Below are 15,699 nucleotides of genomic sequence, written 5' to 3'. Positions count from 1 at the left end.
TGGTTTGCAAGTCATTACCCATTTTGCTTCATTAAAGTATTTCTTTAAAAACAAGGACAGTAAGTACAATATTAAATATTTAGACTGGTGAAAGAAAATCTCTCAAGGGAAGTTACTTTAAAAGTTGTTAAAAATAGGTCTTCAGACTTTCCAAAGTATTGTATTCATCAATTAGCTCTGTTTATACTCATTGAAAATACAGAACAGATATGAAAAGATATATTGGCATAGACATTTGTGCCCACAAATATTGTAATGCTGCCAGTAATTGACAGGTTTGAATTCTGGAGTTGCTCCTTGCTGGAGAATTTGAAGCCCTCTTCCCTCGGGCAGTGCTCATACAGAGAGACACGGAGCCTCACTGTTGAATCCTGTGCTGGAGCTGATCCTCAGCAACAATTCAGAAGCCGTTCAGGTGAGATATTTTCAGGTGGGAATGAGCACTACTCGGACTCTGCATTTAATGAAAAGAAGTCTATTTTACAGGAGAAGGATGAGAAGGTTGTTCAGGCAAGTTCAAATACTTACGTACCAAATACTCCTGCTACTTTCCTGGCATAAAAATTTTGCCATCCCAGCTTGCACAAGAGTTGAAGCAAAGACATGTTTGTATTCCTGGTGTCACCTCTCCCTTTCAAATAGACTGCTGTCCACAAAGGGTGGTGAGTGGTCAAGATGTTGGTTTTTTTTCTGGATTTTCCCACCAGCCTGTATGTTAAGCTGAGCACCGGTACACTCTGCACAGCTTCAGCTCCAGGGAAGGGTGCACAGGTCAACAAGCAGAATAGAGATGGACAACGTGTGCCTGTCTCAGCCTGCAACCGTTGGTTGGGATTCATCTGTAGTGCTGGCTGGAGAAGCTCCAGGTGAATATATTTCCACTGGAGTATTCAGGAAAGCTAAGATGCCGTGTGGCAATGGCTCTATTCTGAGGAAGGTGTGCTAGAAAACAAGCAGGTTTTCACTGTACCTGTCTGATCTTCTGCCAGCTCATCTGCCTGGCAGATGGCCTGATGACAGAAGAGTGCTAGCGTGCAAAGTTTGGGCTGTTCAGCTGTCTGGAAGCCGCAGGATTTCTAGAGCTCATTATTCTTGGGCAGCCCACAATGAGCGTTGCTTCCTGAGCTGTTGCTTCCTGAGCTCTTACTCCCTGAGAGCCAACATCTATGGGGCTGGCCCATCAGTGGAGCGTCCTGAAAACCCCATGTCTCCACCTGGCTAGTCAAACTGCTTCTGCAGCACTTTCATGTCTGTCTGCCACCCCCAGGCTTTGCTTTGTAGGTAGTTCTGCAGTGTTGTTTAAAACCAGGGCAAACTTATTTTTTGAACTATTGAAATTCTCCCTGAATTAACTGATTACATTCCTTCACACAGTTCTAGGAGTGAGTAAAACAAAATATGATTGATGGTGTTAGGAGGGAAATTAGCAGTGAAAGGAATGCAAAACAAGGGCAAGATAGATGCCCGTGTCAAATATACTGAAAAAACCTACCAAATGTTGTCATTTCTGAGTAATGAAAAAGAAGTTTTAAGTAGCTATGAAATCATAAGTCAAACTAATTGTATTTTGTGGGTAAATATCCTGTCTTCTTGGGAGAAGAAACTTGTAGGTAGAACTAACTTGGTCTGGAGTTTGAGGCTCTGAGTCTTGTACTTGGCTTTGCCAAATGTGCTGAGTGTTATACAGGTCGAGTGAGTTAAGACAAGACTGACCTGACCAGAAGCAAATGTCAATACTGGTGGTCAGCTGTGGCTCCCATCCTTAGTCGGTCGTGATGAGCCGGCACTATCAGGATCAGATTAATCTGACCTATTTTAGGAGCCTACTTTTAGATGAGGTGACGCAAATCTGGAAGTACCCATTTCCGTTGATTACAAAGGGAATCTAGTCAAGTAGCTCAGACGTAGACAACAGCATCTCATCAGATAACTCCCCCTCTTCCTGAGTCAGTACTGTGTGTATGAGATGAGGCGATAGAATTCCCTTTCTTGTTTGCTTAGATTGTGTTGAGGCCCCAAAAAAAGAACCATTAAATGCTTTTAAAGTGTTTATCAGATCTGTTTCATGTCAGTGATGTGTCACATTCTAAAAAAGGGCTTCATAGGAGCAGGAATTTGGGAACACTGATGGAAATTTGAGAAATATATTCTGGAATAGAATTTCAAAAAGCATGTTTTCTTCCTCCACCCTGTGGATTTTTATCTAATGAAAAGTCAAAACCAGTTAGTTCTGCACGAGTGTTTGCTGTGAAGGAGTCTAAAGTGCAGGAGAGGGTCTCTGGGAAGGGCCAAGAGACCACCTGTGAGCCCAGGGCCAGCTTTGTTCCCTTGCTTTTCTGAAAGTACTTTCCCAACAGTGTGAGGCTGTTGTGGACCTCTGCAATGTGATGGCTTGTTTAGCCATCACATTGCAGAGAGAAAACAACCACATTCCTAGTTTTGTTTCTGATCTTTGAATGGAGTGTATTGTCACAGAGATGAAGGCAGTCAGCCAGGCAAGAGGCAAAGCCCTGGGGACCTCTTCCTAACATGTAACTCACACCCCAGGGAGCAGCAAGCTGGTGACAGAGAGCTCTGTGGACGTTTGCAGCTAGCAGAGATGCCAACAGGTCCTCACTGTCACTGCATTGCTATTCAAGGGAGCTGGACTGCATTGCCAACTTAATCTTGGGACTACCAGGGAATTTTGGCTTCAGCAGCTCCTGCTGATCCATGGCTGGTGGTCTGGATTGCCCAGGACCTTTTCTTCCAGCAAAGCTCTGCTGCTGGTCACAGGGCATGGCTCTGGCATGGGTCATGCTAGATTTGCCTGCTGCCCACAGCGGACATACTGCAAGAAAAGCATCCAAACCTTGGCCTAGGAGGAATAGCTTTGAGATGATAGTTGTGTCATTGAATCTGACTCCCCTATAATGTTTTTTAGATTTGCAGTTGTTGGGAAATGAAGTCCAATCATTTTACAAACATTTTTGAGATTAATCAAAGATCTTTACTGAAGCAGTAATTGGATTTCTATGTTAATCAAATTTTGATTATGTGTTACATGCTCAGGGTCACTGTTTCAAAAGGGTAATGCCAAACAATCTTCCCTGTCTGCAGTTTTTTGCCTAACCTTGTGCTTGCTCCATCTGATTAGGAGGGGGTGGGATCAAATTGCAAAGTCTAGACTCAGATTCTGAGAACCCAACTGCAAACTTGAAATTATTTTTACTGGGGAAATAGATTACATTGCTGCAGCTCAGACCCAGAGCCCAGTCCATAAATCCCAATGCTCTTGTGCTCTTTAATCAGCAGCTTCATTTCTACCCAAACAAATGCCTCGGCAAGTGTGTATCCATGTTCTGCAATAGGCATTTTCCTATAAATTCAGGCTCATGCACACTCTGTTCAGCTCACCTTTTTTTTTTTTGCAAATTTTCACCAGAGTCTGTCAGGTTTTTTTTTTCACTATAGTACATCCATCAAATTTCTCCATTACTTGCAAAGAAGTTTGTTAAATATTTGAAACTTTGGAGTATGAACACTGTACCTCTCAAATTGCATGCAATTTTCCTTCCTATAGATATGCATACACAAATATACACACATATATAGATAGATAGATAGCTTTTGGAGGGTTTTTTTTTTAGTGTGGATTTTTTTTTTTTTTTTTGCAAGTATTAAACAGTTTGAATTTTCTTTCCATTACTCATTTTCAAAATAAACAACCTGAAGCTTGGATTGTGAGAGGAAAGGCCTGTACATATGTTTCAGAACAAATGTGTGGGTGATCACACTGTCTGGAGCTCAGATAGTTTCCAGATGACTGATGGACACATAAAACAAGTAACAGAGTCCTTTTTTTACGTTCCAGGCATTCTGTCAGAATTTAAACCAGAGAAGAGGGATGCTTTATCAGAGACATTAAAGAGAGTCATTTGGAAGGGAGGTGGGGAAAAAAAAGAGATGTTTAGCCATTGAAATCCGAAGTGCTATGGGACAGATCCTTAGCATGGGAGCCTATTTATAGCTCCTAAAGAGCTGATACAGCTAACTTAAAACAGAAGTATTGCTGGATTTTGGAAGGTAGCTTTTCTTCACTTAGAGTGTGAGTACCTGACTGCTGCATAATTCACACAATTGAAATTCAGACCAGGCAAGAGCTATTATATGCTAAATGTGTCTAAACTATGCCAGGCTTATTTGTAAGAAGCAAAAGAGAGAGATCTTTCTTAAAAATAAAACTGAATTATGTTTTGGTTGTATTGACCTGACGGTCTTGCATTGCAGAATGAATGACTTCTATAATAAGTATCCAAAGCCCACAGACACATCTATCCAACAAGAGCATTCAATATTAACTGTAATATGAGGCAATTAAGATATGAAAATACAGTTACATGCTGACATGCAAAAACCCCTTAGAGGACCAGCTGTCAGCACTGAGTTGTCTTAAGTGAATGCCGTTATTGTCGGTGGAACGTGGTAAGATTTTTGAAATGTGCTCCTAATAAAGTCATACAAATTGTCCTTTATTTAAAGGTACTATCCATAACCTAAGGCACTGAATGGATTGAATAGAAATACCATGAATAAAATTACAGCTTTCAGAAATAGACACTAAAAGTGTTTTGATTTTTTTAAATGAAGTTTCTTCAGCAGGCAATTGTGATTCTCCTAGTGTGCTGAAAACTGCAAAGGGCAAATGAAAATGAACAGTGAGAATCCAGACCTGCATCTAGGGAGCACATTATTGTGCAGAGCGCTAAGGAATCCAGGGTGCAGGGCACATCATGGAGGGGGAAGAACATGGACTTACAAACTGGGATGTGCACCATCCATCTCGCCCAGTGCCGTGCTTGGTACAGGGCTGCACAGAGGCTGAAGAGCTGAGCCAGCTCTCTGAGGACTGATTTAATACTTCTGGTAACTTGATTAGGATCTGGACTTTTCAAAATAGGTTTCTGTTTCCTATTAATGAGATGACCACTTTTGCTTACAAGACACTTTTGAGGTTAAATACCTGAGTGTAGTCAGGCTGGCTGTATGTGAGAAATCAGTGCAGCGCACAGCCAAAAAGCAGTACCCAAATTCAAAGGTGCTAAAGCAGAATGATCAGTGGAAGCAGCAGAAACTGTTAGGATCCCTGCCTTCTTCCAGGCTGCCTCTGAGTGCCTCTTTTAGGCTCTCTCTAAAGTCTATGGGGACCAAATTATTTCAGATCTGGCAGGTAGACTCTTAGTGGTTTAATGCAAACTATTAGGTTCAGTAAGTGATCCTACTGAAGTCTGAACAAAGACTGTCTTTGTTCAATTCATTTCTCTGTGTTGCTAGAAAATGAAGGGATGAATAGGTGGAAAATAAGGTTGCAAGAGAAGAAAAAAAAGCCTGCAATTCAAGGAGGAATACATGTTTTCTGACTCATTCTCTAGAGGTAGGAAAAGTATATGTTTATTTTCTCATGATAAGGGAGGACTCTGCTCATGTTCATGACCTACTCCAAATTGTCTGCATTGTCCAAATGTTACCTAGTGCTCTGGACCACATCTGAAATAAGTCAGCTGATCAAGCCGGGAGAGAAGGGAGTTAAGTTCTGATATGGCAAACTTCAGCCAGCATTTGTCCAAGAGAGCAGAGCCATAATGACCCTAACCATTCCTAGGGATGAAGGGATCTTCACATTATTTGCTGCCCAGACTCTGCTCTTGACATGACTCTGGAAGAAGGTTCATCTCTGTAAGTACTGTTATTTTTTTTTTGGCTCTCCAGAGGCTGATATGTTTGCATAAAACATTTAGCTAGAAGGAATGGTGAGTTAAAATGTGGAATTGCAGGGTAGGAAACGATAAGAAAAGCGGGAGAAAGGGCTGACTGCAATAAATACTTCTTGCTGTAGCAAAGGCTACTGGTGGGGCTGCCTGCCACAGAAAGTGATTTGAAGTTGTTGAACAGACGTTGCCTGCTTTTTTAATGTCTGGCAGCATCCTAGCAGTCTGCACTGCAGCTCACTAGGGAATCCAGACTACTAAGCAGTGATGAGAAAGCAGAAAAAAAAACCAAGAGAGAGGAATTGAGAAATGGAGGTAGCAAAATTAGAGGTAGACTTCAATTTATGATTTGGAAGCCAAAAAGAGCTCTCCAGGTGATTGAGCAAGCTGCCTTTGGTTGCAGCAGCTCTCCTTACAGCTTCAAGTGGCCAGCTTCTAGATTGTTTTGGTTTGTAGTCACGAATAAGCACTCCCTCTGGAAATTACTGAAAGCAGCCTGCCACATCAGTTCACAAGCTTATAAAGTTATTTTTTAATTGTGTTATTAAACCTTTCTCACTTTTGCTTTTGTCTGTTTACTTTCCTGATTCATCTGGATCAAGCTGTGCTGGAACAGGATTGTGGTTCCTCCTGAATTGTACTGTTTATTTGTAACGGGACATGTAATGAGAATGGGTGAAACCCATTGCCCAGAGGTAAACTGAAATTTATCTTACTCTTTCTATTAAATAACTGAGATTGGAGGTGGGGTAGGGGAGTACTATAGAAATGTGCTTTAGTAGTAGGGAAAGAATTTTATTCCTGCTTCATTCAGTATAAAGCACCCAGACAGAGGTTCATGGACAGAGGTTATAATTTCTGTTCTCACTTCAGCTATTTCCTTCCTTTCCCAATCCTCTTCTCTTTCCTTTCATTTGAAATTCATCTTTGTCTGGCTCAAGGGACTCATTTTGGTGGGCTGTCTTAGCACTTCTTAGCGCTATCAGAAAGGTTATGCTAAGCAGTTGAAAAAAACTAAATACACTCTTTTGGCTCCAGGACCAGTCAGACAGAATTACTACTGTGACTGGGAGGAGGAGGACCCACAGATGCCACTGCTTTTTTCCTTTGTAAGAAGTGAATATTACCTCCTTTGAGTAAATGACTGAATTGTCTTTCCAATTATGCCTGGTCTTGTGACAGAAGTCAAACATGACAGAAACTCGTGTTGTATCTCTAACTTGAAACCATAGATGCTTGCCTTTAAAAAAATGTCGTTTCTTGCCAGATATTATTACTAAAGAATATAGGAGATAATGCTGCTATTGCTCAGAGTGAGGCACAGCACTGAACCCTCAGACACTCTCAGTAGCCATCAGTGCAGTTCCACCGCAGTCTGTTCTTCATCACTTAGTTCCTCCCTCGCACACAGCTGTATGGCATTACTAAAGTGACACGGCACAGAGGTGAGCTCCGGGGACTTTTTGGAAGGTTTTCTGACAGTAGAATAAATCATTGATTTGGTAACACAAGCAAACAGTAAAATAAAATGAATGAATAAATTGATTTAATGCATAAATTAAATAATACACCTTTGGACATATCCAAATTCTCAGCTGTATACATGTAATTCAGATTCCAAGGGAAACTATTACTACACATAGATTCATGTATAAGGTGTTTAACAGGAACAATGGGAGCTACCAGGTGTTATCTGAATGAAGTTATTTTGCCTGAATATTTCAAGATATTTTTAGTTTTCCTGCAACAACAAATGATCCTCAGCTCTTTGATCAACTTGATATTACAGCAAAAGAAAGAAGGAAAAAAAGAGAAAGGAATTGCCATCTGTCATCTTTGGCTAATTATTTTGAGCCCTACCTTGTTCTTTATGCTGCAGCACACTTTTTTAGGACTTGTTAACTGAGAAGTCTTCTACTCTGCAAGAGTATAAATGAGTTCACCTCTAGCAAGTTCCCCACCGCTCAGGATGTTGTGCCGTCATTTCATACAACCTTCCTCCCAACGTAATGTCATGATTTATTAGTTCAGTCAAGTCTATTTTATCTTGCTCCCTCAGCTGAACTGACTTTTGAGTGTAAGACTGTCTTGTTGCCTTTTTTTTTTTGAGTATACTGAGAAGGAGAGGGAACAGGACTTCATTCCTCCAGACTCCTGTTAGCAGTCCAGCACCTTGGCATTAGCTCTTCTGTAGTTTTTGGAGTGAGCCAGTAAATGAAGAAGGTCTCTGCAAGTGTGGAGGGACCAAATCATGCAGCAGGCATTCATCTGAAAAGATGCTTGCAGTATTTATGTGAAAAACAATAGGAGCGTGCTTCTTCAGAGGGGACCCAGGAGCCCTCTTCTTCCACCTGCCCTGTGTCATAGCACCCCAAAGAGCCACACAGTGAGGAAGCAGCTTTGTTTTCTGCAGACTTTCCCAAAAATTCCTCTTGTGCCCTGAGATGTGGATCACCTAACTACAGAACACATTTTTTTTGCCTTGTAATTGAACTACGTTAGCATTCTGGGTGAATGGAGGTTTGTTTTTTTTTAACTCTCTTGCAGAAATTTTTATTGATTTCTCATTAGTTTTTTAAAGGTTAAGGTGCACCAGGCTTGGTAAAATAGAATCTATTGTCATTTTGTAAGTGCTGACAGTTGTCATAGTCACTATCTTTCATTTTCCCAAATATAAGGTTTTTTTCTAAAATTTTTTTTAGTTCCTTTAGCAAACTGGTGTTTTTCAATATAATTGGAAAGCAAGTTTCCAGGTAAATTTTTAAAGTCTAGATATGTTGAAACAGTGTGATTAAGATTTGAGTTAATTAACAGGAAAGAAACAAGGAAGCTTTCAGGAAATATTAAATTCTTTCTAAAAGTTTAGATCCTTGTGAGCTTTTTAAAAAGCAAGGAGGGGATATGAAAATTATCTTTCAATGTCTTTTTTTTTTTTTTTTTTTTTTACAAAATGGCTAAATAGGCTGAGCTAAAATCCTGGATTTGTTCATTTTAAGCTTTGGCATACTTGGAGATAAACTCTCCATAAGAATAAGCTTATTTTCTTTTGAAAGTAAGAACTACAAGTGGACAGTGATGACAGTAAAAGAGATTTTTTTTTTTATAAGAGAGCCCTACAGAAAGGCTACTAAATACCACCCCAAGACTCTGAACTTCACATGGACACCCATTTAAAAACACCACATAAGATCAAACTCAGTGATTACACTGTGGCTGTGTGAATTTGCTCCAATTTTAAAAAACTTCCAAATAGTCAATTGAATTGGAATAATGGTCAAACATTTTGAAAAATAGTTTGACATGCCCTGATTATATTTCACTTTGCTGGTCGTCATCTGGTTTTAACATGGACAAGCAGCAGAACAAAGCTATTTTTGCATCAAGCTCATCTAAACCCAGGTAAGAGTAGAACACCTGTGCAGAGCCCCAGGGAACTGGAAAACAGGAATTCAAATCACTTTTCCAAGACTGTTGGTTTTTTCACTCCATAGAGTGTAGACCATGCCAAAAAATACCAAAAGAATCTCACTTATATCTTTCCTATACTAGCAGCACTCTTAAAGAGAAAATTCACACACATTATTCAAAGAAAATCAATAGACTCCAAGAAGGCAATCTAAAGCTTAGCCTGCCTTTAGTTTTTTATCTAATTACTTTCTTACTTTGAAATATATTTCAGTATTTCCTATGTCAGTGAAAACTATAGGATCAGTGAATGACGTTTCTTCTACATACCTGTCACTTGAAATAAAATTAAGCAACAAAGAACAAAGAGTAAATTCAGGACAAAAGTAGAAGAGAATCTAAGCAAAATATGGAAAAAATGAGTCATTACTTAAACTTATACTATGTGCTGCATAGGAATGTAAAGTAGAATCAGTCACAACTCCTCTATCCTTTCACTATCTCTGTGTCTATAGCATTGAAAAAATCCTTACTTCAGGAGACCAAAGATTAATGTAAACCTGGTAAAGGAGAGAAAATATACACATACCAGCAAGTAAGAGTGGGTGAACTGCCCTGATAACTGTGGTATCAACAATGAAATGCAACGCAATACAATGCGTCTGTATTATAAGAACTACTCCATTGGAAAAAAAAATACTAAGTGATATTAGGCAGCTGTGGATTTTGTAGCTTCTCAAAAGACTTTCAGTTTTTATACACGTTAATAGCAATTATTACAGGCTTGGCTGAGGCGAGCATCTAGAGTACTATAATAAACAGACCTGCTGTTATTCCCCTAGTTCAGAAAACATAGCACAACTGAATGATGAGAGACTACAGACTGACGTGAAGAAATGAAACATTTTTACGGACATCAGAAAGTTAGAAAGAAAGCATAATTTCACAAAACATCATTTATTAGTTACCTGTCCCAGAGAGTAGGTGAAGATTTTGCGAGCCTGCCCTGGAGAATTCTAGGTTGCCATAGGCAGGTTGGCACCCAGGAATTTCGCACCCTGCAGCATGAATAGAGGATAAACCATGGCTAGGTATGGCTCATAAGACATACGAGTGATAACCTAGCTAGATTTGCTGCGTATTAGTAGTCTAAGGCATAATTTGGTACTAATTAGGATATCTTACTTTAAAGCAGTATTAAAACTACCAAACAAGATGATGTGTTACAGCACACACATTTAGTGATTTTCTTGTATGACTATTGTAGGTCAGAATAAGCATTTAAAATTGACCTTATGATGGCTGTAAATGGGTGCTATTCAATCTATTTTACTGGAGAAGTATTTGCTCTCAAGATTTGTGAATCAAGCCCTTATATTTTTGCATTGTAAAAACAACAGATTAAACAAATTTATGCTTCGCTGAAAGAGGGTCAGCAAAATTCCTTCTGAGCACCATAGTTATGAACATGTTTAATAGTTTTAATTAAATCTGGGCTGAGGTTCAAGTTCCACATACCAGGTTCCATGCACATCTACCAGCAGCAGAACAATATCTGCAAAATGTTTGTTGGAAACGAAAAGCACAAAGGGACGCAAACTGAACTAGCAATATAAGCTATGAATAACACACAGCAAAAGCAGATCCAGAGCCCAGGAGAAGGCCAACGGGGCAGGCATATTAGCAATGAGAACTGTTGCCCAACATTAGCATCAAGCAATGCTGGTAAGATTCAAAACACTCTGTTCAATCCTCAGTCAAGCAGGTTCTCATTTGAGTCAAATGTGGTTTTTCCTGAGTAAAATCTGAGTAAGGACTACAGTATTTGGCCATGCGGAATACCTCATACAGTATTGCTGTGTTCCTTTGCAATTTCAGAAATGCAACATAACATGCCTTGAAGGATAAACTAAATAAAAGATCAGTTTTTCCTCACTCAAGCACATCCATATTTATGAACCAGAACTTTTGCATAAGCTTTCCCTGTAGTCAGTGATCACTATACGTGCAGAAAATCCTACCTTCCAGTATTCACCATCAGTTACCAGCCAGTACTGTAAAGTAGGGACCTTCTGGACTGTGAACACATCTTTACATACAGAATACATTTCAGGAGCAATAACTGTGCTACAGACAGCAGCAGAAAATCTCAGAGTTTATGGGAAAGGAAAACTCTGCTGAGTGTCTTGCCACTGCTGTAAGTCCACCTTGGGATCGGCTTCTTGTCAAGAACTACTGGCAGCAATATCATGCTTTTGAAGGCACTCTGAGGAAAGGCATTAAGTAAATTCCAGCACGTTACTTTAGTTGTACCACTAAGTTATTCTTGAATAAAGAAAGAACATTTAAGTATCTTTTAACTACTTCTATGCTGAACTATGGATTAACTATGCGAAGACAACCAGGGATGAAAGAAAAAAATGAGATGGCCCGAGGTTTAGGTGTTGTCACAGGAATTTACAGCAATATTAGCTTTAAAATTGAAGTGGAGGTGAGAATAAATCTCTGCAATCTGTAATACTTTAGTATTGTCATTTCTTCAGTGAACTGTCTGTATTACTTTGGATTATGTATCTCTGACAGCTTTTCTGATGTTCTTAAACTGCGAATCTCACAATCAATAGGTGTGTACTTATTTAATACATACCAGTTCTGCGGTGCTTCACTATGTATTTTCATTCTCAACTATTGGTGTCACAAAAACAGTCCATTGTAGGAATACAGATTTGAAAATGGTCTCTACCTGGCTCTCCATTTTATATCTGCACATTTTTTGGTACAAAATTGGAAACTGCTCCTAAAAATCTGGTCTTTGAAAAAAACTCAGTACATTCAGCCACAGGTTTTTCCAGAACTAGTGGAGATTTTTCAAACCAGTGCTTTTTGCATATTTCTCTGCACTTCACTGAGAAATCCTCCACAGTAATTTTCTAATGAAATAACAAAACTTGCACATTCTGAGACTGATGAAATGAAATCATTGCCTGGCTCTTAAAGCCCACAAAGCTAATTAAACTGGGGCTTTTGGAGCAAATAAGCCATTTTAGCAGGGAGAAATCTCTGCTGTCTTCAGGTCTACTACCAGCTCTCTTCTATGTAGTCTTAATCTGACCTATCTCATATCTTTTACTGATGTATAGCAAACAGCTTTGCTGTAAGATAATATTGATAAAATGTTTTAAGGCTATGAGGCTCTGAGATGTTTTGACAGAGAGGGGAGGGGTGTGAATCCCACTTTAGCTGTTTGCTCAGTGCAAGGTTGAAAAATAATTAATAACTGTAAGATTTATGTGCCTAATATACAAACACAAAAATTAATTTGTCAGCTTCTGCAGTTTGCATGGGATATTGTTTTGTCATTGGCAAATCAGAAATCAGCAAAATATACACACATTTTTACTAAAGCAACCATAAATCTTAAAGGAAACAAAATGGAAAAGGCTCCCAGTTCTGTTACTGTATTGTTTCCTTTTTGAAAAAAACAGTTGTAAGAAACTTGTAAGTATTGAAAATAGTAAACAAATCTATTTAAAAAGAATATTGTATAGTCACATTATACACTGCAGGAAAAAATATCAGTCCCCTAAACCTGATGATAAAGTATTTCAGATTATCAGATTTTAAAATGACCTTTTATTATGCTGTAGCATGATAAAGTAACTCATTTTCCTCTTTCTACAGAGCTTCCCTTGTCCCTCACTGATTTGATTGAGGCCGACTCCAGTGTCAAGTGAGGTTCGACTCTGGGCATACTGTTGTAATAGTCCCTGTTTCCTTGTCTTGTCCTAGAACATGCAGTATGTTACTTCAAATACCTTCTGTGGCTCATCTGACGATAATCACAGAGGATGCTTACAGACCTACAGCCAATTTAAAAAAAAAAACCCAACAGGTGGATTTCTCAGTGAAACATGCTCAACACTTTATTTCACTATCTAAAGAAGAACAACCGACAATTCATCAGTTTTGGTGGTAGAGGGTGATTGATCCACTGTGCCCGGAGTAGACTCACACAGACTGCTTTGTTTATTTAAGAAACGCCGTTATCAGAAAAGGAAACACAGTGCCCTTTATGCGCCCCTCTCCATATTTCTTAAGTGAGTAAAATTTGTGCAATCTGATCCGCATAAAGACCTCTGGTTTGCCTACTCCTCCTCAAAAACACTGCTTTTTATGGAAGTGTATTGAGTTTGCAGGGCAAGGTTTTGGTAGCGAGGGGACTACAGGTGTGGCTTCTGTGAGAAGCTGCTAGAAGCTTCCCGTGTCCGACACAGCCAATGCCAGCCGGCTCCAGCAGGGACCCGCCGCTGGCCAAGCCCGAGCCCATCAGCAATGGTGGTAGTGCCTCTGGGATAACATGGTTAAGAAGGGGAATAAAAACTGCACAACAGCAAATGCAACCAAAGAGACAAGTGAGGATATATGAGAGCAACAACTCTGCAGACACCAACGTCAATGAAAAAGTAGGGGAGACTCCCCTGCAACCCGTGGTGCAGCCCATGGTGAGGCAGGCTGTCCCCCTGCAGCCCATGGAGGTCCACGAAGGAGCAGAGATCCACCTGCAGCCCGTGGAGGACCCCACGCAAGGGCAGGCAGATGCCTCACGTTGGAAGGACTCACGCTGGAGAAGTTTGTGTAGAACTGTCTCCTGTGGGACGGACCCCATGCTGGAGCAGAGGAAGAGTGTGAGGAGTCCTCCCCCTCAGCAGGAGGAAGTGGCAGAGAAAGCATGTGATGAACTGACTGCAACCCCCATTCCCCACACCCCTACACCACTGTGGGGGAGGAGGTAGAGAAAAGCAGGAGTGAAATTGAGCCTAGGAGGGGTGGGGGGGAAAGTGTTTTAAGGTTTGGTTTTATTTATTATCCTACTCTGATTTGATTGCTAATAAATTAAGCTAATTTCCCCAAGTCAAGTCTGTTTTGCCCATGACAGTAATTGGTGAGTGATCTCTCTCTGTCCTTTTCTCAGCCCACGAGCCTTGCATTCTATTTTCTCTCCCCTGTACAGCTGAGTTGGGGGAGTGATAGAGTGGCTTTGGTGGTCACCTGGCATCCAGCCGGAGTCAATCCACCACAGTAGGATACGTGTGGTTATTTTGCTAATGCCAATGCAAATCTTTAATGATTTTCCTGAAATAATGTGCTTTTCAGAAGTTGCAGAATTTCATGGTTGCTTGAGTTGTGAGTGGAGGACTTAGTAAATAGATTTTAGCAGTTTCTAAGCAAAAGCCAACCCAAATCTTGCACCCGTTAAAGGGAGAAGGATTTTCTGTAGAGCAGGAAAGAATGTGTCCCAGTCTGATTTTAGCTTAAACTCAGTGCTCTTTAAGAGCTGAAAGGGATTTCAAAGTCACCCTTAAACTGGGTTGTGCTATTATGATTTCTGTACTTGCCCAATTTAGCCCTATTTTACCCCAGTATGAAGAAGTTAAGCATAAGAACAGCTATTTTTGCTTCTATTAACACCATGCAGCTATTTTAAGGGCATGCTTTTATAAACACTAATAACCCCAGATGAAACATTGACAGAGCAAGCTGGAAGAACCGCAGGGACACCTTGGAACATACTGTCACGACTCTACCTCCACATCCCATCCTCACTGAAGAGGCACGTGGCAGTGATGCGGATTTAGCATCACAGACTTGCAAGATTCTGTCAGCTGCGCTTGCTACCTACTTTCCTACCAGTCATGCCAATGTAGGTAACTGGCTGTCATCTCCATGGAGCAAAGGCTGGAGCTAATAAAAGCGGCAAACTATCCATTTTCTGTGAGGCGGTGGCAGTTCTGTTCCTGCAGTTACCCAGAACTATCTATGACCACAGCATTAAATAATGTAAAACTACTGCAGGGACTGCAACAATATCTTTTAATGAATATTTTAAATATAATTCCCTAATTGAAAAACAGGATCCTATGGAACCGTGCATCCCCCTAGTTGGGCTAATCTGCAGGAACTGGACCAGTAGTCCCACAGTGCGGACACAGATGCTAACAGAGTACCTGGGAATATAAGGAGACTGGGAATGTGCATTGAGCAGAAAAATGAGGAAGATGAGGACCCTTGTTATAAGTTAAATTAATACCCATTTTCTGACAGTATAGGAATAGAGAGATGATGCTCTGCCAGCTCAGTTTAACACATTTTAGGAGAGAATGTTTCACTGGCAAAAGGCCTGCTGGCTTGGGCACCTCTCAGTATCTTTCTGACCAGGCACAAAAATCCACCCTTTTTCCTCATCCCCTTTCTTATTTTTTTTGCCTCACTCTTCTAACAAGCTCCTGCCATGGCTTCTTTTAATCCCTGGGTTTGTTCATTTGTGAAATTCCATCTAATGTTTCTGGTATGGCCACTGGCTCCTGTTGGTGCATCAGCTGCTGCAATGCTGAAGGTGAAAGACCACTTCCATGTTCCTTCTTGGGAAGCTAGACACTACAGCAAGCTTCATCTGCCAGGAGGAGTTAGGTAGGAAGTCTTGTTCAGTCTTGAAACTCTGAGATCAAGAATACTTAACTGAGATTCAACCTGTGTGAGATTTCATTTC

At 40.4% G+C, this 15,699-nt stretch overlaps 1 protein-coding gene across 6 annotated transcripts in view; it reads right to left on the bottom strand.

Annotated features, from left to right (window-relative positions):
• BEGAIN (brain enriched guanylate kinase associated) overlaps window positions 1-15,699 on the bottom strand; it is a 160,908-nt gene that overhangs the window by 65,376 nt on the left and 79,833 nt on the right. For 3 of the 6 annotated variants that reach the window (XM_086749609.1, XM_086749608.1, XM_086749606.1), the window contains exon 3: window positions 10,121-10,210. The exons of the other annotated variants lie outside the window; for them this stretch is intronic. In XM_086749609.1, the coding sequence (XP_086605735.1) occupies window positions 10,121-10,210 (90 nt within the window). The remainder of the gene's footprint in view (window positions 1-10,120; window positions 10,211-15,699) is intronic. 6 annotated transcript variants of the gene reach the window in all.

This window comes from Chlamydotis macqueenii, chromosome 5, assembly GCF_036417535.1.
Source record: "Chlamydotis macqueenii isolate bChlMac1 chromosome 5, bChlMac1.mat, whole genome shotgun sequence".
Lineage (NCBI taxonomy): Eukaryota > Metazoa > Chordata > Aves > Otidiformes > Otididae > Chlamydotis > Chlamydotis macqueenii.
This window is presented reverse-complemented; position numbering and strand designations above follow the sequence as displayed.